Consider the following 26,985-nt stretch of genomic DNA (forward strand, 5'->3'; position numbering starts at 1 on the left):
GGGTGCCATATGGATATTAGTTATGCCACATTAGTAAATTTAGAAATGACTAAATTAAATCATCTGGCTCATTGTACTTAATATTTTGTGATGTTATAGACACGTAAATAAAAGTTGTATTTGTACAAATTTTATTTTTGTTTTTATTTTCCTAAGTCATGGAATATTGGTTTTTAATATTAAATATTATGTATATAATTATACAAGTTCACTACAGAAATATAATTATATTGTCATAACACTCAATGTTTGTCTTGAGTGACATCAAGTGAACATGGTATTATAATTTTCTACTTTTATTTTAATGCCAAAATAATCCCTTTTCACCTTGGAAAATGTAAAAGCTTCACTTTCACATTTATGTTTAACTCTTTTTGTACTTACTACATAATAATAAATAAGCAATCTTGGGTAGTATATATCAGTATGTATGGCACATATTTGACAATAAGGCATTAACAATTAGATTGCCCATGGATATATTATCATTCATTTTCTGCTTGTTCAGTGATTACTCTGAATTCAATAAGGTTGTAATTTAGAAATTTAGTTCACATGATTAAAAAAGATGCTTGGTAGCTTATATTTACAAAATATTAAATTAAAATATTTCCACAGAATGAGAAATGTGCTCTTTGATGAGGGTGACTCAAGAAATCTTTTCACTAAAAAATTGATTATATTTTCCCATAGCTACCTCTTTAAATCAGAAATGTGTAAAGATGCTAATGTAATTAACACATTCACAATCACATTGGCAGCCTTTAATTGAGTCTTCATGGCAGAATAGATGTTAGCAATTATAATAGACATAAATAATAATAGTCCAATACTCTGGTTAAATGACTTGATTTTTCAATTTGATGTTTTCTATTTGCATATGAAGGAGACATATAGAATGAGAACTCATTTTTTTTTTATTTCATCACTTAACAGACAGACCCTAGAACAGAATCTCTCCATGAATAGATTACTCCCTAGGAAAAAGCCAGGACATATGAAAACTGAAACACTGGAGTGCCATTTTGCACATTCAGTTCCTAGAACAAGATAATTTGACTTTCTATTAATTTTAATAAGAAGAACATTCTGTCTTAACTAGAACTATAAGCAAACTTCATAAAAAAGGAATATTTCAATCCTTTACTATTGGGAGGTTTCTTTCTTTTTTTCATTTTTTTTTTTTTCTGTCTTTTTGCCATTTCTTAGGCTGCTTCTGCGGCACATGGAGGTTCCCAGGCTAGGGGTCGAATCAGAGCTGTAGCCGCCGGTCTACGCCAGAGCCACAGCAACACAGGATCCGAGCCGCGTCTGCGACTTACACCATAGCTCACAGCATCACCAGATCCTTAACCCACTGAGCAAGGCCAGGGATCGAACCCGCAACCTCATGGTTCCTAGTCGGATTTGTTAACCACTGAGCCATGACGGGAACTCCTGGGAGTTTTCTATTGAACTAATATTAGGAATAATCATATGCATAAATAAAATAGATGGCAGTGTAGAACTGGGCTTGTTACAGAAATAAAAGACAAGTATGAACTAATATTTATATACATTCAGTTGGGGGATCCCAAATTAGATGCATTCTATACTGAAAATAGTGGAAACCTGAACAAAAGATAAGGAATGTGGTTGTTAATTATTTGATATTTCTAAGAACTTAATTATGTTAATTTGTAATGCATACTACTTATGAAGTGAACTTAAAATGAAATACTTATTTCATCTGTGTTAAAATCTACTTGCTATTTAAGAATTTAAGTTCATGTAGTCCATCAGTGAGCTTGACTCTCTTAGATTGTGAATCTTGGAATCTAAAATTTTAGCTATCTCTTCCAGGTAATTTTTAGGCAGGCTAAAATCTGAAACACTACCTGCATATTTCCTCTTAGGAACTTCAGTAGTAATTCTAGAAGCTAGTGATTACTATTTGGGAAGTACATATAACAGGCTATTTTCCTAGACATCTAACTGACATATGAGAAAAAAAATAAATGAAATTCTGGTATATGTTGTCCATTATAAATCAGTAATTTCTCTTTCCTCATAAAAAAATGGATATATGGAACATTAAAAAAGTTTACAAATATACTTGGTAAAGTACCCTGTCTCCAAACTGAGAGTCAGTCATATGGAGTTGGTAGATCACAAAAACAATGTAGTGGATTATTACTAGCCTTTAAAAAATGAAGTATAGGGAGAAGGGAAAATAGAACAAGAATGTCAAAGATCGTCCTCTATTCATTAAACATAAGTATTACTTTTTCAAACTCATGTTTAGCTATTTTGCATGTGCACGTTTACTAGGTAATAAGCAAAATATATTGATTGCTTTGGGTCTTGGTCAAATAATTTGCAGCCGTAATGTGTAGGACCAAGTCAATTATTTTTCTAAAATTCCAGTACAAATGTAGAGCTTTTGTATTGTGTACTTATTATTTCTCAGATTGTATCTGAAATATTATTATAAATACTAAAATATTTTAAAGTATATGATTTATATACATAACGATAAACTGAAAACATTTTAAAAATTAAAACAATCCATAATTCTACCATTGTAAAACTTACTACCACTTTTACTGGCTCTGTTCAATAGTTATCATACCTATTTTAATACATATTTTAAAGTTAAACTTATAGTATGCACATTTATTTATATTATATTTTATTACTTAACACAAGCTATTCATATTTACAGTATTAGTATCATAATTATCATCCTATAATATTCCATTAATTTATATAATAAAATGTATTTAGCTGTGTTTTCTTAAACATCTGGAAAAATTGAGCCTTTTAACTATCAAAGCTAGTGTTGTAAGATGCATCTTATGGCATGTAGCTTTTCCTGTTGATTTATTTTCTTAGAATTCATCCTTTCATCATTCATTCAGCATTTTGTTAAAACTTCAATTTTTACTTGGCCCTTTACTTGTTAGAGATTAAAAAATTGACACCCAGAAGACCACTGTCCAGAGGATAAGTGTATAAACAAGTGGCATAATTGTGTTTTTAAGTGTGCAATTCAAGTATGTACAAAGGAAAGAGATAATTTAAACTCTGCGCAGGTGAACTAGTTAGGAAGATCAAGAGGAAGTAAAATAATTTTTCCCTTAAAGACAGGGCCAGGTAATTTGAGTGCAGCTGCTCTGAGTTTATTTAGTAGCACAGACTTCTAAAGCAATTACAGTGCAATTGAATTGAAAATGGATTTGAGAGAAGAACGGCAGTGTACTGTGTCAGGTCTTATGGCCTTGCAGGTTTTTAATATTCAGAAGTGGGATTAACAGTTCAGAAGTTCAGAAGATAGTAGTTTCCACTGTGGCACAGTGGGTTAAGAACCCAACTGCAGTAGCTCAGGTCGCTGAGGAGGTGTGGATTCCATCCCTGGCTGGCACAGTGGGTTAAAGGATCCAGTGTTGTAGCAGCTGCAGTGTAGGTCGCAGCTGTGGCTGAGATTCAGTGCCTGGCCTGGGAACGTCCATATGCCATAGGTATGGGCACAAAAATAAATAAATAATTTTTTTTCAAAGTTCAGAAGATATTTGTAACCTTGGACATATATTGGATGGACTATTTATTTTCAAAAAAATTTTGTCAAGCTGTACCTAATTATAAAATCTTCATTTGGATAAGTGCTCTAAAATAATTTGGGATGAGATTTTTCAAAAAAAAATTTATATTGGTTGTACCATATACTACTCAGAAGATATGGAGAAGATTAAGTATCCATAAATTCCTCGACCAAAGTATGTACTTAGTTCTTATAACTGACATCAAACAGTGTAATATTATGCAGAGCATAAATTTTACTTGTGATTGTAGCTTTAAGAGTCCATCATATGTAGTCAGTATGTGTTGTAAGCATTTTGACAAATTATAGTTTGAGTCTTAATTTCCATGTTCTTATTTAAGTTTATATTTACTTTTTAATTCTATGTTAGAAATTGACCAAATGTTTATTATAAAATACATGAATGACTTTTATTGTTTTTCTATTATATTTTCTTAGGGTCTGCCAGGCCCACCTGGTGAAAAAGGTGAAAATGGAGATGTTGGTCCCATGGTAAATTTTTATTTTTTAAATCGATATATATTGTGAATTTCCACATTACTAGTATCTTTCTTAACATTTATTAATATGAGTAAATAGTCATAAAGGCTGTGGCTTTTCAGATTGATGCCTCTCTGTTCTTTTCCCAAACTATTGAAGTCTCTCTCACTGTCTTGACTATTTCTCCCTCTTTTCTCTTTCTCACTTTGGAGTAATGCTATATAATATATGACATTCTTTGGTTGACATATTGCTATATATATTTTACTCTGATGCATATGTATTGTTGAGGTGATATAAACTACCACACTTCAGTTATTTATTAGTCTTTAGCTCTGGACTTTGATCTGAAACAAGAGTTAATAGTTACCCAGGATTTAAATAACTATCAGATATTAACAAAGTATTAAAAATTAATTATACTTTGAAACAAACTCTTAATTTAAAATTAATTATACCTTGAAACAAATCCTTAAGTTAATAAGTACTTCTGTCTTAATCAGAATGCTATGACAGTAATTTGCGTTTGTTGATTCAGGCTTTCTGCTCTAAGTTTAATATTTCAAATGAAATTTTGAAATACATGTGTTTGTTGATTAAGCACAGCATTAGATCAGGAAACAATTAGTCAAGGTCATTGAAATCTCTAATGAAATGTGATGAATAGATTTCCTAATTTCTCTTTACCATCAAATAAACATTGCCCCTAATTTTTATTTCTTTCAGAATACACATTTTGATATTTTTATCTTTACCTGTGAATTTTTATTTTCTTCAAAGAAGAATGTGTTCTTACTATGACCATAAACTTAAAACCAGGGAACATAAACATTGCTGACTGGAATAACTAATTAATAGCCCAAACAGTATATCAGTTACATAGCAAGTTCCTCTCCAGATATGACTACTATGGTTCTCTGAATCATTCATACATTCTTCCTGACCTATGGTGATAAGTAATAGTAGAGAGCTTGTCAACCATGACATTAGAATAAACTGTGACCTTTAAAAAAAGTGCTAATGCCTTGGCATTCACTACGGACTAATTTAATCACGATTCTCAAAGTAAAGGATTCTGGCCATCAGTATTTTATAAAAAGTGCCCCCAGGTAATTTTAATGTACAGCCAAGTGAGGGAACCTTTGTTTTAGGAAGACAACTAAATCTTTAATCTTAGTCCAAGTCCAGGACATGTAACTTAAGGGCTGGCATAAAACCCCCAAAATATAGAAATAAAAAATAGAGAAGTAATGATTTAAGTCTCCTCAAGCACCATTTCTTTTTCCAACATTATGTTCCTTTTATACTCTAGCATTCCAGCATATTTTAGCATGAAATATTTCTAATCGTATTATTAATTCATTGTACTAGGTAGAAAAAGTAAACTTTCTTAGTTTTTTTTTTTCTTTCTTTTGTTAAAGTATAATTGATTTACAGTGTTGTGCCAATTTCTGCTGTATAGGACTTTTCTAATGTTTCATTAAATTGTTCTTCCTGCAGTTCTTATTTCCCCATAGCTATGTAAAGAATCATTTGCTAACATGCTACTGTATCCATCACAAATGACCTATAACCCTGATATGCTTCATTGACTGTGACTTTACAAGCTGAAACTTTTTTTTTTTAGTTTTCTTAATCTCACAATGTAAGCATCAGAAATGCATTCGAGTTTTGGTCTTCATAAACCTCAATATTCTTCTCTTACAGGGTCCACCTGGTCCTCCAGGCCCAAGAGGCCCTCAAGGTCCCAATGGAGCTGATGTAAGACTGTCAAATATGTTAATTATTTTGAAGTTATTAGATATTATTTAAAGGCAGGTAGTGTCTAAGACATAATGACACTAATTATACTACTGTTAAATGTTTAGCAAGAGCTCAAGGATCATTTATTCACTCCATTTTACAGGAAAAGAAACAGGTTTTGTAGGGAGCTAGTCCCCACGAATATAATATAGGCACAGAATACATTCAGTGTACATTTATTGATGAGTAAGAAATATTGGCTCTATTATAAGAACCACATTTGTTCAGCTCGGTGTACAGTGTCTTGCATGTAATAACTGTTCAATGTTGCTACATTGTTTCAATTTTAACCTTTATCTCTTACAATTGCTTGAGGAGATGGTTTGTAATTGACTTGGATTGTCCTGGTCTCCGTCAGTACTCCAAACATCCTTTATGTATGCATTTATTATCTGAAAGTTTTGTTTGTATTTCCTTCTATAAACTATGTCAGAATAATATGTGCATGATAATATATGCACCTCTTACCATGTAAAAAAATGTTTCCTCTCAACTGTATAAAGATGGTTGTATAAAGTTAATTATTGACTCACTGTTCCAATATTACAGAAATGTAATGACATATTTATCTTATTTTTACTGTTAACAAATTCATAGGCTTTGATATTCTCTTTCCATTTGACTTTTGCTTTTCACAAAGAACAAGTCATTTATTCTTGTTTTTATTGCTCTTCTGTTATTCCTGCTTTTAATTCTGGCAGGCCAGCACTGGGTAAAATAGATTGAGAGCAGATGTATTAAAAATGCTATTAGGTTTTAATTCCCTTTAAGTAATTTAAAGGCTAATAGATGGTTTATATTGCTTTCTGCATGGATTACATAATTCTTAACTAGAGTCGTATTTTGATCCACTAAAAAATCTACAAAATCATCATCTGATTGTGATCTATTCAGTGGGCAGAGAGGTTGAAATTTTGTTCCAGTTACCAATTGACATGACTAGAGTTAGAAAGTCTCCTACCTTATCTCCAAAATTCTGGTAAATTTGAAAATCGGTGTAATAAAATTATTTGCTATCCAGTAAATCTGACAACTCAAGAAGGTTTATTATTTCATCCCATCTTTCAAATGACTTGGTATATTCTTGCTTACGTTTCTCTCTCTTTAAGAACATGGATATATCTTTATAAATTTATATTTTATTAAAAGAGTAAGGATAATTGTTCTTTTTTCTACACTGCAGGGCCCACAAGGCCCCCCAGGATCCATTGGTTCAGTTGGTGGTGTTGGAGAAAAGGTAAGGATTTCAGTGATAGTTTGAAACAGCGAGAACTGAGGACTTTGAAAATATTAGCTAATATTTTAAGTGCTTCTGATTATTCTAAGTGTTTTACATATAGTTACATGAATCACAGCTCATCTACTCAAATAGTTAAATAATTAAAGGTAAAATGATTTAGAGATATCACTTTTTTTTTTTTTTTTTGTCGTTTGTCTTTTTTGTTGTTGTTGTTGTTGTTATTGTTGCTATTTCTTGGGCCGCTCCCGCGGCATATGGAGGTTCCCAGGCTAGGGGTTGAATCGGAGCTGTAGCCACCGGCCTACGCCAGAGCCACAGCAACGCGGGATCCGAGCCGCGTCTGCAACCTACACCACAGCTCACGGCAACGCCGGATGGTTAACCCACTGAGCAAGGGCAGGGACCGAACCCGCAACCTCATGGTTCCTAGTCGGATTCGTTAACCACTGTGCCACGACGGGAACTCCCGATATCACATTTTTAATTGCCAGATATGATTCTGAGTGGCATACATGGATTATTTCCTTTAATCAACGCAACTCCTCCATGATGATGATCTTCTTCTTATTATTATTCATATTTTTAAGCTAAGTCAGCTTAATCTTAGAACATTTTAGTAACTTCATCAAGGTTTTGTCATTAGAAGTGACTAAATCAGGATCCACTCTAACTCAGGTATGTTTGACTAGACTGTATCTCTAGCAAATTCATTACTGAAAATAGAAGATACTGGTCGATTTAGCTGACTTAAAAGGGAAAAGAGAATCCTTCACATTACAAAAGAATTAAACATTCATTTTGTCATATTTGGAATTACACTTTCATTAGTAATACTTGACCTGTCTCTGGCACTTTTCAAAATAGTTGGCATGTGCCATAATATCTGGGCTCAAAATAGCTTCCTTTTTTCATGAACATGATTTTATTTAAAATATCTGCTCTTCCTTTTTATGACAATGTCGAAATGATTCTCCATTTTGTTATTTGGGCATTCATTCTCATTTCTTAAAAGAATTTTCAAGAAAATTAACATTGATATTTGCTTTATTTACAAAAATTATTTATCACTTTTGAGAGATGGAAATAAAATTTCATACCATAAAATATTATGCAGTGAAAAAAATTTAGAAATTTCTTGGGTTTGCTTCAGTTTTGTTAATAAATATCAGAGGTATAGACTTGTTCTAATTGTGAAAATAATTTCTGTTGTTTAGTTTCAGAAATTTTGACATATCTTTTACTCATTCATTTATCTTAAAGGATTTAGCTTTCAGAAAAAGAAATGTAATAGGTTGAGTATATATTTTGATGTTTATTTCTTCTCAACACCAATATTCTAGTATTTTGATTATAATTCAAAATATTGGAACACATACAGTTTTATGTGATTATTTTAATAGTTTCTAAATTGCCAAATATAAATATGTAAAAGTTATTATCTAATTCTTACTGCATAAACAGTCTAGTTGTTTTCATTGATCAACTTTTTGTTTATATTCTTCTATTTAAAGTTTTGTGTTGAAAAATGCAGATTAAGTCGAGAGTAGAATTGAAAGAATTTTTTTGTTGAGTTCAGTTATAATAGGAAGAGTAGCAGAAGAGACAGTTGCTCTCTGATGGTCACACAGCAGTAGACAGATGAAGATTGGTTGTTGTAACTGACTAAAAAGGGAAAATATAACCCATACTTTTCCTCTTTCTTCACCATTGCAGCCTCCTTTTTTGACTCTAATGCTGACCAGATAGACCAGAGACCAAATTAGTCTCTAATTTTAATTTTCTGTCGAGACAGCAAATTCTAAAATCCATTTAATAGGCCTTTTTGGCTGATTTTATTTGTTTCCTAAAGCTTTGGGGTGCAGTGGGAACAGTTTTAAGTACTTGAGTTGCTTTTTTTATGGTTTTATCCTTTGTGTTACTCTTGAAGATAAACATGGATGCCAGATGGTTGGAGTTTTCGGAAACTCCCCTTCCATACCGTTTCCATTTGTTTAAAGCCTATTTGGTAAATCCCTTGCCAATTTTGAATCTTAATAGAATAATTCAGTCAATCAGGATGGTGTTCGACTTCTTACAATAAAACTTACCTGATTCTAAATTTTTATACCAAAAAAAAAATAGTTTTGTTTTTTCTTTATTTAAAAAAACTTCTATGTGACAGTAGGATAGAAATAAAATCCTAATTTCATTTTTTCCTTCAGAATCTAGGAAAATAAACTTCGGTATGGATTACAGACTTCTGACATCAGCTCTGATTCTGTCTGAATGCTTCCCCATTTCTATTTTGGAAAATTTATTCCCAGTCATTAATTCAATGAAAAAAGAAAAGAAAAGCTAAAATACTTTAGTCATGCTGCACTTTGCTTGAATAAGTTTAACTTGTTTTCCATATAACATAGATTTGCTATTGATGGATTTTGTACTTTCATGTTTTCATTAAAACAAGAAAACATATCAGAACATTACCTTAAAAATTAATGCATATTTTATGACTTCAGGCATACAGAGTGATTTGCTGTCCCTTCTGAAGGGAGCTTTAACGTGAATAAGTGCGTTATAGCATGGGATAAAATGGTTACATAAGTAACAACAAATTTATAATCTAGCACTTCCTTTTTATGTCAGTGCTCTTCATAGAATTTATATTGTTGTAGATCAATTATTATTATTTAGAATAAACACACTTTGTTGATACTAGACATAAAGATTTGATAGAATGTTGTCTTGTTGCAGTGTTTTATTTCTTTATTGTGATTTTGTTTCATCCCCTTTAAAAAGATTTAAAATAGGACCTTTTTAGTTAATGTTAATTTCATCTTAAATAATTGCTATGGTGCACATTTGTTTCTAATATACAAAAAGGTAATTTTTCTTTGTATTCTAGAGACAAAAGACTTAATGAATTGCTCTCAAAATGAGGGGATTTTTTGTTAAAATTTGTCTTTGAAGTTTGACAATTGTCAAAGTTTGACAATTGTCTTTGAAGTTTTGACAATTATTTACTCCTATCTCTTCTCCATTAAAAGAAAAACCAAACAAATGGAAATACATCTTTCAGAATCTACTTAACTTTATGATGAGCAGGGATTAGAAAGGAAAAAAAATGAAATCCCACAGATCAATACAAAATATAAAGTATGCAGTTATTTCCCCTCTAGTTTCACCTTCCATGATATCACTGAGAGTTAAGGTGGAACATAAGAAAACATTTTGTACTTAGTAGATTTCCTGTATTTCCTTTTCCCTAGCTTTATTGAGATATAATTCACCAAAATTGTGTATTTTTATAATTGATATTTAATATATATATTGAAATGACCCCCACACTAAAGGTAATTAACATAATCACATCAAATAGTTATTTTTTTTTTGATTGTGCGATAACTCTTAAGATCTGCCCTGTTAACAAAGTTCAAAAACACAATACAATATTGTTAGGTATAGTCACATTGCTGTATATTACATCTCCAGAACTTACTTGAGTATCTGAAATTTGGTACCCCTTTGTCCAACTTCTCCCTGTGGCCCCCACTCTCCAACACCTGGTGACCACCATTCTACTCTCTGTGTGAATTTGGCTATTTTAAATTCTACATCGAAGTGAGGGTATGCAGTATAATGTGTATATTCCATGTGTAAAGAATTTAATATGGACATTTTACAGTTGATTTGAATGGCATACTGCTTAAGTTTTTTCAAAGATGAGAATAATGGCTTATAAAATATCACTTATGTATTATTCCATCATACTGGGATAGATGAATGATTCATTGCTTTGAAAATAAGGCAAATGCAGTATTTTACTTGTAAAGTTTATTCAAGGTTATTGGAAATATTTCCTACTCATGTTGAGAGAGAAAATAATTTACACATAATAACGATACTAATACATTTCTAGAAAGTACTCGTTATCTTCCCTCATTTGCAGATAAAAAAGAAGTTATGTACCTATTCTCAAAGAGTAAGAAATTATGGATACAACATAGTCTTTCCTCTGAAATTTGTTTGTATACATTTCAAACCAATTCATTACCAGTGGATTTATGCCAGGAATCTTGGAAATAGCTGAGTTAACAATTCAAGGAAATTAGGCATGCCTCACATTTTTAAAAATTTTAGAACAATTTTCACTTCACAGTTTCTAGTACTAGTTTTGTGTAGAAACATGGTACATGGATGTACTGTTATTTCACTTGGATGATTACTTGAATAGAAGATTATGTTTGTATGCATCTCTAAGTGTGAAGAGTTAGTAGTGGACTTTCATAATGAAAACCTACTAGTCTAGGAAGTTTATTCATTATTCCTCTAAGGCAGAAAATATCCATCCACATCTACACAAGGAGGTCATAAAGAGTATCAAATTCGTAATATACATATCCTTCAAAAGAGCAGTTCTAATTAGTACCCAAATACTTATATGTATCTTATAAATAGTCTTTTTTATTTGTTTATATCTTTGCTGTAGACCTCTTTAGACCTCTACTAAATATATTTTAGAGGATTATCAGAAGACTATCAAATTATTTGGTTGTTATAATAAAGATAAATTCATATTTTAGTAAAAAACTTGACATTGTTTAATCCATAAACTGAACTATAATATGCATATTGATGCAGCACTCACAATTTTTAGGAAGCTTGCAAATGCCTGTTTTGTGTGTGTGGTAGGAACTTGGATTAATGATCTGGTTGTTAACTAACTGATGAGAATTATAGCAACCAGCTTACATTGTTCTGTTTCCTCACTTGAGAAATAAAAATACTAAGGTCCAGGGAGTTCCCATTGTGGCTCAGCTGAAACAAATCTGACTAGCATCCATGAGGATGCAGGTTCTATCCCTGGCCTCGCTCAGTGGGTTAAGGATCTGGCGTTGCCGTGACCTGTGGTGTAGGTCGCAGAGACGGTTCGGATCCCACATTGCTGTGGCTGTGGTTGGAGGCTGGCAGCTGTAGCTCTGATTCAATGCCTAGCCTGGAAAATTCCATATACTATAGGTGTGGTCCTAAAAGGTCAAAAAAAAAAAAAAAAATGAGGTCCATAATAGAAAAAGATCCTTCTTTTTCTCAAAGTTGTCCACTGCCTTTCAAGCAATGTAATGAGTTAAGGGCTAGTTTAAAACGGTATGGTGGTCACCAGCGGCAGTTTTACAAGAGTGTAAAGCATTGTTTCTGTGTTTTGATACTCATTTGATCCCTTCTTTATAGGGTGAACCTGGAGAAGCAGGAAATCCAGGGCCTCCTGGGGAAGCAGGCACAGGTGTAAGTACTGCCTTGTTGTCAATGCACCGTGTTATGGCTCAGGTTATTTCTTTCAGAGTATTTTAAACATGTAACTTAATTCCTAACTGTGATTTGGTTGTTTGCTTCTCCTTTCCAACCCATTAAAAATCATCACAAATGCAGTACCTTTTTGTGTAATAATTTTATCTATCTCCTGCATATTCTTATTCATGCAGAGATTGAAAAAAAATCAAGTTGGAATATTCAAATTATAAGGTCTTTATTGTATGTATTTTTTTTCACAGTGGACTGTCCACAAAAGAAACCAATAAACCCTGCTACCTCAAATAAACATTTATGAATTGTATGAGGATTATATTAGTCTAACTTCAGTGGGTTTAGACAGACTGATTTTGACTCCCAGGAAAGATGTTACATATCAGGAGACATTTTTGGTTGTTACACTTGGAGAAATGGTATCTGCTGGCATCTAAGAAGTGGAGATCTGGGTGTGTTAAGCATCTTGCAATGCACAAGACAGTCTCCTATAGCGGAGAAGTGTGTGACCTAACATGCCAAGGTTAAGAAACTCTGGCTTAAAGCTTGTAAGATAATCCTTCCTTTGCTTACATTGTGCAGGGTCCCAAAGGAGAAAGAGGAGAGAAAGGAGAAGCTGGTCCACCTGGCGCTGCTGGACCTCCAGGTGCTAAGGGACCACCCGGTGACGACGGCCCTAAGGGTAACCCGGTAAGTGACCTCAGTCCTCTATAAAGTGGCGTCTATGTCCAGGCCACTTTGGAGCTTTTCTTAGACCAGAAATCGTGAGCCATTACCCCATAGCTGGTGAAGCTGACTTTTCATCGTTTGATATGTTGATAAGCATTCTCCATTCATTTAATTTTTAAAAATTTTCCTAGCAGGAGAAAGGAGATATTCTCTTATGGTTTTACCATGAGCTTATTGCTTAGACTTCAGGATATCATGACTTTATAAAAATATTTTTCACTTATTTTCCTTTTCCTTTAAAAATATTGTTTTAGGGTCCTGTTGGGTTTCCTGGAGATCCTGGTCCTCCTGGGGAACCTGGCCCTGCAGTAAGTATCGTGGGAAACAAAGGAATTATTTTGGTAGGGAGGTTCCTAGGATCTCTATTGTTGATAATGAAAGAAAATTCTAATTACTTAAGCGGATCCCCACAAATGAGAAGAAAAGGAAAATATAAATTTAGTCACAACTACCACTATAAAACTCCATGCATCTGGAAACTATTAAACTGTGTTGCATTATTATTCTCTCTTCATTGGGTTAGTTTTCCAGACCTTGTTGGGTTGTACATGCTAATCATTCAAGTAACAGTATACAATTTTTTTAAAATTATAGGACTTTTGCTCTTACCTATCTCTTCTAAAATGCAAATCCTCTCTCAAATGGCACCAAAAAAAAAAAAAACACACAAAAACAAACAAACAAACAAAAATAACAAAACTGCACCATATTTGTTCATGGTGAAAGGATACACTGTACTTGTATACTAATTACACCCTTTCTTTCCCGTATATTAAGAACAATCTATATTTTAAGCTTGTTGTGGTAACAATTTCATAGATTTTATAGAAAGACTGGGATACTATAATCCTTAAAAACTGAAAGAATATAGTAATACTTTTTTTATTTGTCTCGCTGGTAATAATGTATCTCAAGGACTAAGACCGTACATTGTATCTTTTTTTTTTTTTTTCCTGGTAAAAGTAAATCAGTAATGAGAAATTCCTGGGTTCATTTTCTGTTGTCCATCATAGGGTCAAGATGGTGTTGGTGGTGACAAGGGTGAGGATGGAGATCCTGGTCAACCAGTAAGTAAGCTCACTTTTTAAATTTAATCTGTGCATCGTCGCAAGACACTTTAAAAGAAATAATCAGAAATAGTCAGACTTTCAAAAGTATAGCTATACATGTACACATTTTTTTCTGGATGAATTATCTGTTATATTTGAATTCCAGTTTAAAGCCAATCTTACATGGAATGTTTCCTACTTTATGTGATTTAAGAAATATTAGCAGGAAGTTCCCGTCATGGTGTGGCAGAAACTAATCTGACTGGGAACCATGAGTTTGTAGGTTCAATCCCTGGCATCGCTCAGTGGGTTAAGGATCCAACATTGCCCTGAGCTGTAGTGTAGGTCAAAGACGCGGCTCAGATCCGACGTGGCTGTGGCTGTGGCATAGGCCAGCAGCTGTAGCTCTGATTGGACCCCTAGACTGGGAACCTCCATATGCTGTAGGTGCAGCCCTAAAAAAACAAAAGCAAAAAGAAAAAAATGTAAGCAAAGTCTTTATAATAAAAACTGCACTCATATCGTGCTAATGATTTTGTCATAGTACATCAGGTACATCTAGCTCTCCATTTGTGTTACATGAAAAGTCATTTTAAAAACACAAGTAAGGCTTAGGAGTTCCTACTGTGGCTCAGTGGGTTAAGAATCTGACATAGCGTCCCCCACCATGCAGGGTCCATTCTTGGCCTCGCTCAGTAGCTGAAGGATCCTGCATTGCCACAAACTATAGAGTAGGTTGCAGATGTGGTTTGGATCCTGCATTGCTGTGACTGTGGTGTAGGCTGGCAGCTGCAGCTCCAATTCAACCTAGACTAGGAACTTCTATGTGCCATAGGTGTAGCCCTAAAAAGAAAAAAAACAAGCAAAAAACAAGTACAACTTCAATGAAGAAAACCAGGTTATCAACCTGGGGTTACCATGAATTATTTCAAGTACTAACCTGAATGAACTCAGCATTACTGGGCTATTCTTTATTTTTAATTTGGGAAATATCGTAGGGGGCTTTGGCCACATGTGGTTATTTAGGGAACAAGTGAAGGAAGGCACTAACTTAAGTAGGAGCCAAAGACAAACTGCACTACTAACATAACTTTGTCCCTAGAGCCATACCTACTGGGTGTGTGCAAAGAGATACAGGCTTATTCTGTGTAGCTAAGGCTCATGCAGTCATATCTCAGCATGTCACATACCCCTGGGCTTAAAATGCTAATGTCGCACAAGAGGGAATTAGAAGTAATAGGTTTTTGGTTTCACAAATGTCTGTGATAGGAATAGAGTTATTAACCATATGATTCCATTAATTAGTTTAGCTATTGGATGCTTGTCAGATATGAAGTAGCACTTTAAAAAGTTTTAAGGAGACGGAATTCAATTCACTCTTTTCCAGCTATGAAGAAGTTTTCCAGATGAATTTACCAGCTCTAATTATAGATATGTGGAGGAAGTTTAGGTATCTGAAACAGGGCTGAGATTTTCCAGGGAAGATAGATGCAGAGAAATGAAGAAAGAAAGTTGGTTTCAGTCCAGATTTTGAGCAGTGCTGGGGGCTCTAAAATAATACTCAATTGCTTAAAAGCTGTTCACATTTTATAGGGTCCTCCTGGTCCATCTGGTGAGGCTGGCCCACCAGGTCCTCCTGGAAAAAGGGTAAGTTTTAAAAATTCTTTATTTGAAACATCTACTCATTATCCATTATGCGTATACATTTATGTAATGTATGTAAGATGTAGGCAAACCATTAAATGGTGCTGAAACGTATAAGGCCTAGAGATTGACTTCTTACATTTGTCAAAATTCTTATTAAATTAGAACACACTTTAATTGACAGATTTAATCTGTCACAATGAAAATTAGTTTCCCACTTCTCTGTGTTTCGATCTCCTTCACTGTATGAAGGCTGTAGGCTCTTGTAAAACCCTCTGCTGATATCCTGAACGTCAGGTCATGGTGTACCACAGGGAGATGGGTTGTTCAAAGTCCACCACTTGTTGAAAACATTATAAAAATCTGAATGCAGTATCAACAGGGTGAGTTCAGGAATTGGCAATAATGTTAGATTGCTTTCTGATTTGGAAACAATGGCAAGATTTTAACAAAGAACTATAGTAAAATATACATAAAAAGATCTTGTTTAAAATGTTGGCTACAGTGGACACTAGGAGATTTATTGTATTGCCTTTTTGCTATTATCGTACTGTTTTTATAATAAAACAATCCTGTTGACCCGCTTCTTTCTGAACTTCCACCAAAATACAGTGTTCTCTTGAACCTCCTTTAGTCTATTTTCCAGCATATCCATGAACAAAATATCTGCTAAACATCAAAGCATATTTCATAGACTCATTTCCAGGTCAGTAATCCAAAGGCACAGAGCAGTTGGGGCCATTCCTGTTTTCTGATGGTAGCTTTATCTTAGGAAGATTTCCACACTACATATCCTCATATACACAGAGTGAACAGGTTTTAATTCTGTCTCTCAGGATGCAAATTTGAGTCAATATTTAAAGCGTTTCTCTTGACCAGAAATAAACTTAGTTTATACTAAATATTTTCTCTGAACACAGTTTTCTTTTCAGTGACCAAGTGCCTTTTTTTACCTCTCTCCTCCTCTTCCTCTTTCTCATTATTATTATTACTATTATTATTTTGTTTATTTGTTTCAATTTGTTAGCAGCCCCGAAGCACAATCATGGTATTTAAAAAAAAAAAAAGTCCCAAAAATGTATCTAAGAATAATTGGGCTGTTACTCTTAGAAAGTAATTACAAAGTGTAACATGATTCTGGAGATCTGTTTATTTTCACCTGAAGTCTGACTACCTTTAAAACTTTCCAGATGGATCAGTGTCTATTCTATTATTTCAGATCTTTCAGAAGAATAATTATATAAAATATCTTTGAAAATGGGTTGAAATCTTTCCTGAGAAAACATGAAATCATTTTTTTTCTTTCTCCCAGTTAAGTGATGGAAGACTATTCATTGTAGTGGTTAATAAGACAAGTCATACTACCTAACTTTTAATCCAGCTTTATCATTTTTTACCTGTATTATCTCAGGCAAGCTACTCATCCTGTTTCTCAGAGAGATTTTACTATAGCTAGGGTTTTTAACTCATATAGCACAATAATAATAATAATATATATTCACATATTAGTGTGTTATCCTTAGTTATGAAATAGTTATTGCATATTTATGATCATAAAAATTATCACCTTATATAGGTATAAATTATTATGTTTTTGATACAGATGGAATTTAACCTTCCTTCAAAGCATACTAACTACTAGAAAAGGAGGAACTATATAAAAATATTTTTTGAATATTTTATTAATATCTGTGGCAGCTTTTCAGCTCATTCCATTATCTAAAGCAAACTCTCAACAAGTGCTATACAGTTCAGTTTTATTTTAAAATATGTCAAACAAATCATTTATTTGCAATCTTTGGTAACTTTGAGTAAGTACCACTTTCCATTTGGAATGTGTCATCTTCATATGGTGATAGAGTTATGAAATGAATTACTTTCTTTAGCTAGGCAGTGGTGGATCATGTGGCTTACTCACTTTGAAAACAACCAAGTGATTTTGAAATTTTAAAAAAATGAATAAGAAAAACAATTTACTAGAGAGTATGAATAGAAACGTGCAAAAAGGGAGGAAACTTAGGTATGAGCCAGTATATCACATGCCTCTTTGGATTAGATATGATACAAATCTAAAACAAAGCTACTAAAGATATGATATAATCTATTAAGCTACCTACGAAACTGACCATTTCAGCGCGGTAGTTACTATTGACACGACCAATATGGTTACAAACCTTCAAAATATTTCCATTCACATTTACTAATTTTAAACCTTGCTAATGTAATATGACAAACTTTTTGTCTATATTATAGCAGTGAGTTTTGAAAATATTTGTGTTGAGTACTTTGGAAAGTGTAATTATCAACAATTATACTTTTAATGAGTAAAGCAAACTTCTAGAAAGACCTCCATCCAGTGTCATAGACAATTAGCACTAATATACAGAGATTTAGATCATATTCTGTTCTACAACAAAGAGGCAGTGTTGGGTAGTAGAAAGTCCATGTATTTGTGTTTCTTTCCTTTTCCACCTGAATTGGACCTCTGCATTTTCTGCTTAGATGAAGTAAGAACAGAAATCTCTTATTTTTAATCTCTTTATCTTTATAATAACAGTAAGGTTATATCTTTCACAGATTAGAAATGATTATAATAATAATAAATAATACATAGTATGTAGTATAATGTATAAAATACTAATAGTATATTAATAAGAATATTGTATACACTCAACAAATTTTAATTATTTGTTGCTTTAACAACATGAAGAATAACCAATGATTTTTTCAATCCAAATTTAAGGTTACATATTAGTAAATTGCAAATTTAATTGGTAAATTTCTTCTTTAATTTAAATAGCTAAAAATTAGAGAGTAGAAAAATCATATTATTCTTTTATGCTAGTATTTCTGGCTAGACAACCTCTCTTGATAAACTGTGAATAGAAAACTTGGAAATATTTGAGCAAAAATTATTGGAGAATAAATTTAGGACCATTGGTTATACATTCTGGTTAGATAGGTGTGATCTAGGATGGAACAGATCAATGTATCAACTATATTACAATGAAAGGTTTCTGTTTATCTAAAATACTGAAAGGACATTGACTAGAAAAGCTCCAATCAGGAGAAAACACCTTTAACATATATAAAACTGCCAGAGAAAAATTTTCCAGAGTATCTAAGTATATCCTACAAATTAAGAATAATATCAAACAACTCAGCACAGACATGGAAAGAAACGTATTTGACACAAACATCCCACAAACAAATGAAAAGATACATAGAAGTTTGTGAAATTGTACTAAAAAATGAAATGGAGATACCACTCACACCTATCAATTGACAAAAAATTTTTCTGACAAGCCAAATGTTTGAAATGACGTTTTCAAAAAATAAGAATAATGAGTATTATTACACACAGCTGTTGAGTTAATTGGCACAACCACTTTAGGAAAATTGTTCATTTTACCTAGTAGAATTTTACAATGAACTTTTCCTACTTTCTTGTAATTCCATTCCTAGGTAAATGCCCTGGATAAAATCTTATACATCTTTACCAAGAGACATAGGTATAAATATGTGTATTGAGATATATTCATAAACTGAAATATTATATGGCAATGAAAATTAATGTATTGCAGATGTGTGACTTCATAAGATGAATCTCAAACACCTGATGTTAAGAAGAAACTATGTATAGTGTTGAGCTGGAGAAAATATATAATTTTGTTTATATGATAGGCAAAAAATTTGAAAGCATTGTTTAGTATTCAAACATAAGTGGCAAAGTGATTTAAAAAATGAAGGCAGTGATTAATTAAATTTAGAGTGGTAGTCATTTCTCTGGGGAAAAGAAAATTGCAATAGTTGCAAATGATATGTAGGAAGTTATACATTTGTATTTTGAGAGACTAAGATATTAAAGTCCTTAACTGATTCATTCCCTGTATCATCTTTTTCTTTAGTATAACTCAAAATTCTTTAGTGGAGTTCTCCCTTTTTGAATTTCGATAAATTATTTTAAAATTATCTCATCAAAAATTTTAGAGAAGTTCTAGCCTCCCATTTTTAAAAAGACATTGTTTTACAAATATGATAAGCTATTTTTATTCCACTCTAGTCAGTTTGTAAACAAAATTAGAATACTTTGTGTCCATGAATTATTAATGATTTGAGAATGGTGATGACTACTATGCATTGCTTACAAAGCTCTTTACATCCATTTTGATTTAGAAGAAAAATCAACCTTAGGTCAGCCCAATTGAGTAATATGATGCAGATTATCCTCTTTTAAAATGTGGCATCATTAAATCTAACCTAAGCGATATGTAATACAATGTGTTAAATTGTGTTCTGTATTAGGATTGGATAGATTAGCAGGTTTAATTGGCTTGCTTTGTTTTACACAATAATCTTTTTCCTTTGTCAGAGTAAAATACAGCTTAACAGTATAAAAGATTACTCTAGTTTCAACAGTCCTTATTATTAAAACTATAATTTACTCTGATTTAACACTAGCAATTAATGCTTGCATTCTTCTGAAATGCAACCAGCCAAACCAGTTAATTTAGTCAAGAGCTCTACCTTAACCTAAAATAAAATATTTGGTGGCTTAGCTGGAAAGATAGAAATACAGCTTATTTACTTAGGTCTTTTCAGCCTATAAGCTGCCATTCCTCATAGCTTACTGTCAGCACAAAGTAGTCCCAAATGCTGTTGCATTAGAATCAGACAGACCTGAGTTCAAATCCATGTTTTGCTACCTAGAAGTATGACTTAGAACAAGTTAATTGCTTAGCATCTCAGTTTTCTCATTTATAAAGTGGACACCATAACTATTTTCCAAGATGGAGTGAAGACTAAACTAATAAAATGTATATCCATACCACAACATCTAATATCTGGATTTATCAAGAGTGCAGACAGTAGATGCTCTTCTTCGGGGATTAAATGCGGGTTTTGAATTATGACGTCATTTATAAATGAAATAAACATACTAAATAAAATATACAGGTAAGACAGAGAGATATTCTAGTAATTTCTGAGTTATATAAATTGAAATGAAAGTTTATTAGCCATAAATTTATAGTTATCTTCATAAAATTACATTTTAGAAGTACAAAAAACTGTGCTTCTGTTGAAATTGATATGTATTTGTATTATTTATTTATTGGTGTATATTCATGTAAAATCATGTAACATGAACTCTAGGGGAATTTCCTATGAAAACTATTGCCAAAAATTAGAGCATTAAATTCATGATGACTGCATATAAATTTAATGAAACAGCTTTGCCAAGCAACAGCGATTTACAACCAGTTTGAGAAATAATAATGTGATTAAAATTTATGAAAAATAACTACTTAGGAACTTTATTTTACAACTGTAAGGTCGCTCTGTTTATGCTCTAGGTGAACACAGAGCACCTAAGCCTAAAGGGATATGGTGCAGAGTGAATTGTGAGAATTGTTGCTGATTCTGTCTTCACCACCCTTTGCATTCAGCCATCGTGTAGCAATGTCTTTGATGCAGGAATCAATGTAATACCACCCTTGCAGAAATAGCAAAAACACTCCTATACAATAATTGTAATATCTGATCTACACATTTAATTCAATACAGAATTGCCTTACCATTTATTTCCCTTTAGTTCATGTAGAAACTAGAATCTTAAGTAAGCTTTCTATATCGCTTATGGAAATTAACATTTCTCTTATTCTTTGTTTCCCTACATTGGAGACAAGACAAAAGTAGACCAATAACAATTTTACTATCACATCTCATAGCAGAAGTAGCAATGAATAGAAATGTGTTGAAAAGTATTATCATGTTTTTCTTCGAGTGAATCTTACAAATAAATGATAATAAACCTTCCTAATAGAATATTGATCAGAATGTTGCAAGTGGCAGTGATACTGAGAAACAACATTCTAATGGTTATTGAATAAGTAGGGAAATAAAATTATCATTTGTAGTACATGTGCATTCTGTCGTGCATTTTAATACTTGAGAATAAATGTGTATTTCCTTAAGGCACCAGAAAATTGTACAGTTTGTTTCAATAGCCATGGAATTTTAAAACTCAAGTTATCATTATGATTGTTTGAAACCAAGTTCCATGTCTTTTTTTCTGAAAAAAAAAAATCTAAAGATGACTAAAATAACTTAAACATAATAACCTGAATAATATTGTAAAATGTAAATAGTGGAGAAGGATTACGTTGTGTATTTCATATAAAGTATATTTCTCATAGCAAGGAAAATCTCAGGAAGCAGTGATTACTGGTGGAAAATTAACCAGGGCCTGTTTTATTGTGTCATGTTTTATGAGGCATTTTCCAATCAGAATACTCATTACTTCATGATAGTATAGCAAGTAATTCACCGTATTAAGTCGTTTTCGCTCTGTTTATGCAGAAATAGGAAAAAGAAATGACTAAAACAAAAATTTGTCTGGAGTTCTCATGGTGCAGCATGTTGGATCCGTTGTTGTCACTGAAGTGATTTGACTTGGGTCACTGCTATGGCATGGGTTCAATCTCTGGCCCAGAAACTTGCACATGTCACGGGCACAGCTAAAAAAAAAAAAATTTGTTCATAGGCATTAATAATATTTTTCAAAGGAAACTTCCTCTTCTTTTAGAAAAAAAAAAAGTCATCTGTTTTCATCCTAGTTTTTCTCTAAAAAAAAATCTGCACCATCTGGAAAAAATATAAAGAATAAATGAAAATTGGAAAAATGACATAAAAGAATAGAGTAGAACCATTTAATGTGGATTTCCACTATGATGGACCTCAGACATTCATTCAAACAGGAAAGAAATCCTTTTGGGATGACGAAACTTTCAATCGAATCACAATTTTGTGGCTGTGTGGTAGTTTGTATTTAAATTCTTTAGGCTTTTCAAACTCAGATTTTCTTTTCTCCCTTGCAATAAAAGCAATATTTTTTGTTACTTTTTAAAACAATTGATGACTTGCTTCTTGTAAAGTCAAATATTTATCAATCTTCTGTTCTGTAAAGCTAATATGTAAATGCAGTCATGAGATTAATACCCCATACCTTTTTTGGGGTATTAAATAAGGAAAAACTTTCACAGAATAAGAAAAAGTTTTTTATTCAGTTGAATCTCATAATTTCCATTCCCCAAATAGTAGGCATTATGGCTGTTTTACCTTCTTTGAATAGGTTAATATTTTAAACATCACACCAAAATATTTTTAATTGAAGTATAATTGACTTATTGCATTGGTTTCACTGTACAACACAATGATTTGATATTTTATACATTACAAAATAATCACCACAATAAATCTAGTTACCATCTTCATACCAAAATATGACTCAACTCTTTAACATTAAGAAATATTTGAAGCTTATGCTTCTATACAGAAATTGTCTCGCATAAATAGTACGAAATTCAAAAGATACACTTGTTTTAATGCCTATATTATTGTTACCTAATTGCTGCTGCCTCAAGGGACTGTACAGAATTTATACATTTCATATCTTTGGGTTGAGGCACAATGAACGCCTCATAATAAATGAAGTTAGGGTGAAGATATTGAGAAAATAATTATTAATGGTGCATTTATTGACTCAGAGATAAATGAGTCCACAGAACTTTCTGAGTTTGCTAAGGTGCTTGATACTCGTTTTAAATGTATTTAAAAGACTATATGGAAAACTAGCGTGTATCTACCATTTGAATATTAATAGAGCATCTGAAAGAAAGTCATCCTCCTGCCTCTCCTTATTTTCCTCAATTAATACCATCTCTATTACTCTCCCCAACCTGCACCCTCAATCTCAGTTCACGATTCTGAGGACAATTCACAACAAAAATTGAAGTAAACACATGGAAAACAAGGGAGTCTGGAGAAACATGAACTACAGTTGCTTAGAGATCAAGTTTCTTTTTAAAATTTCTGTCTTTATTCTGAATCTGTGCAGAAATTTTCACCACAATTAAGATTCAGATTGAATTTTAATATTTGTTAAGTAATAATAAAAATCAGCTAAATACTGGAAATTAAATACAAATTGTACAATACAATTGTAACTTTCATATGTTTTAGAGTAAATTTATTATGAATATATATATTGTGTAGCCCATTATAATGAGGCCAAAAGCACTCTTACTATATTGAGCTATCAAACCAAATGCCTTGTTTGCGCTGATGTGAAAGATTTCTATGAAATAACAAGTAAAAATAGCAAAGACTCAGTGTAATGGGTAAGAGCAAATTTTAGATACAGTAGGAATGGTAGTATATTTCTAGGTTGAAAAAATGTGTTCTTTGAAACTTTGAACATTGTGTGTTATGTAACACAAGTGATTATTTTCTAAATGCTTGTTACAAGGCTAAAAATGTCAAGTGTCATGTTTCACAGATGACTATGTAAATGTAAGAAGGAAATCTGAATGTTAAATTTCAAGAGCTGATACATTACAGGATCATATCACACAATACATTTTTAGCTGATTTTCACTTTTCCAGTTAAAACAAGTAGTTTCAAACATAGAGTTCATATTTTGTAGATACTATAAACAGTATACACGGAAAAAGTAATTTGTTGACATGGTGTCTATAAGTGTATTTTAAAAGTCAGTTCTGTTTGACCTGACTCTTGAGTTGCCACCAAGGTGAAAATACTTCAATAGAATTTATATAGGGAGTTCCCGTCGTGGCGCAGTGGTTAACGAATCCGACTAGGAACCATGAGGTTGCGGGTTCGGTCCCTGCCCTTGCTCAGTGGGTTAACCATCCGGCGTTGCCATGAGCTGTGGTGTAGGTTGCAGACGCGGCTCGGATCCCGCGTTGCTGTGGCTCTGGCGTAGGCCGGTGGCTACAGCTCCGATTCAACCCCTAGCCTGGGAACCTCCATATGCCGCGGGAGCGGCCCAAGAAATAGCAACAACAACAACAGCAAAAAAAAAAAAAAAAAAAAAAAAAAAAAAAAAAAAAAAAAAAAAAAAAGAATTTATATAGAATAACAATATCTAAGAATTTTGGCAATAGCGATAAAAAGAACTATTTACCTTGTTTTTATGTCTCAGGTACTGTTATACACCATTTATATTTATCAGCTTATTGAATTCTTATGATGATGCTGAGAGATACCTACTATTATAATCCACATTTTGTGGAGAAATAAACTGAATCTGTCAAGGGTATGTAATTTGCCAAAGAGCACAAAGCCAGTTGATGACAGAGCCAGGATTTAAAGCCAGGACGTCTGAGCCCAGGCTTTAGGCTCTTCACCAACAGGTTCCCCAGCTGTATTTGATACTGCTATATCGGGAAGTGCACAAAATACTTTTACATGTGTTACATCATTTAAATTTAATAACAATTCTATAGCAAGAGAATTCTTTTTTTTTAATTTTTAAAATTTTTTTTAAATTTTTTTTTAATTTTTTTTTTCCCACTGTACAGCAAGGGGATCAAGTTATCCTTACATGTGTACATTTTTTCCCCCACCCTTTGTTCTGTTGCAACATGAGTATCTAGACAAAGTCCTCAATGCTACTCAGCAGGATCTCCTTGTAAATCTATTCCAAGTTGTGTCTGATAAGCTTAAGCTCCTAATCCCTCCCACTCCCTCCCTCTCCTGTCGGGCAGCCACAAGTCTATTTTCCAAGTCCATGATTTTCTTTTCTGAGGAGATGTTCATTTGTGCTGGATATTAGATTCCAGTTATAAGTGATATCATATGGTATTTGTCTTTGTCTTTCTGGCTCATTTCACTCAGTATGAGAGTCTCTAGTTCCATCCATGTTGCTGCAAATGGCATGATGTCATTCTTTTTTATGGCTGAGTAGTATTCCATTGTGTATATATACCACATCTTCCAAATCCAATCATCTGTTGATGGACATTTGGGTTGTTTCCATGTCCTGGCTATTGTGAATAGTGCTGCAATGAACATGCAGGTGCACGTGTCTCTTTTAAGTAGAGTTTTGTCCAGATAGATGCCCAAGAGTAGGATTGTGGGGTCATATGGAATTTCTATGTATAGATTTCTAAGGTATCTCCAAACTGTTCTCCATAGTGGCTGTACCAGTTTACATTCCCACCAACAGTGCAGGAGGGGTTCCCTTTTCTCCACAGCCCCTCCAGCACTTTTTATTTGTGGACTTATTAATGATGGCCATTCAGACTGGTGTGAGGTGGTATCTCATGGTAGTTTTGATTTGCATTTCTCTTATAATCAGCGATGTTGAGCATTTTTTCATGTGTTTGCTGGCCATCTGTATATCTTCTTTGGAGAAATGTCTATTTAGGTCTTTGGCCCATTTTTCCATTGGTTGATTGGCTTTTTTGCTGTTGAGTTGTATAAGTTGCTTATATATTCTAGAGATTAAGCCCTTGTCCATTGCATCATTTGAAACTATTTTATCCCATTCTGTAAGTTGTCTTTTTGTTTTCTTTTGGATTTCCTTTGCTGTGCAAAAGCTTTTCAGTTTGATGAGGTCCCATGGGTTTATTTTTGCTCTAATTTCTATTGCTTTGGGAGACTGACCTGAGAAAATATTCATGATGTTGATGTCAGAGAGTGTTTTGCCTATGTTTTCTTCTAGGAGTTTGATGGTGTCCTGTCGTATATTTAAGTCTTTCATCCATTTGGAGTTTATTTTTGTGCATGGTGTGAGGGTGTGTTCTAATTTCATTGCTTTGCATGCAGCTGTCCAGGTTTCCCAGCAATGCTTGCTGAACAGACTTTCTTTTTCCCATTTTATATTCTTGCCTCCTTTGTCAAAGATTAATTGACCATAGGTGTCAAGGTTTATTTCTGGGTTCTCTATTCTGTTCCATTGATCTGTCTGTCTGTTTTGATACCAGTACCACACTGTTTTGATGACTGTGGCTTTGTAGTATTTCTTGAAGTCTGGGAGAGTTATGCCTCCTGCTTGGTTTTTGTTTCTCAGGATTGCTTTGGAGATTCTGGGTCTTTTGTGGTTCCATATAAATGTTTGGATTGTTTGTTCTAGTTCTGTGAAAACTGTCCTGGGTAATTTGATAGGGATTGCATTGAATCTGTAGATTGCTTTAGGTAGTATGGCCATTTTTACAATATTGATTTTTCCAATCCATGAACATGGAATATCTTTCCATTTCTTTACATCTTCTTTGATTTCTTTGATTAAAGTTTTATAGTTCTCAGCATATAAGTCCTTTACCTCTTTGGTCAGGTGTATTCCGAGGTATTTGATCTTGTGAGGTGCAATTTT

The 26,985-nt window shown here is 33.0% G+C and overlaps 1 protein-coding gene across 5 annotated transcripts in view; it reads left to right on the forward strand.

Moving 5' to 3' along the window:
* Positions 1-26,985, forward strand: part of COL11A1 (collagen type XI alpha 1 chain) — a 526,061-nt gene that overhangs the window by 476,518 nt on the left and 22,558 nt on the right. For all 5 annotated transcript variants that reach the window (XM_085023829.1, XM_085023830.1, XM_085023828.1 and 2 more), the window contains 8 exons: positions 4,019-4,072; positions 5,768-5,821; positions 7,047-7,100; positions 12,312-12,365; positions 12,966-13,073; positions 13,367-13,420; positions 14,126-14,179; positions 15,755-15,808. In XM_085023829.1, coding sequence (XP_084879955.1) covers positions 4,019-4,072; positions 5,768-5,821; positions 7,047-7,100; positions 12,312-12,365; positions 12,966-13,073; positions 13,367-13,420; positions 14,126-14,179; positions 15,755-15,808 — 486 coding nt within the window. The remainder of the gene's footprint in view (positions 1-4,018; positions 4,073-5,767; positions 5,822-7,046; positions 7,101-12,311; positions 12,366-12,965; positions 13,074-13,366; positions 13,421-14,125; positions 14,180-15,754; positions 15,809-26,985) is intronic.

Source organism: Sus scrofa, chromosome 4 (assembly GCF_054392235.1).
Source record: "Sus scrofa isolate SSC_HxYL_T2T_F1_AM1 chromosome 4, Sscrofa_HxYL_maternal_Yorkshire_Landrace_v2.0, whole genome shotgun sequence".
Classification (NCBI taxonomy): domain Eukaryota; kingdom Metazoa; phylum Chordata; class Mammalia; order Artiodactyla; family Suidae; genus Sus; species Sus scrofa.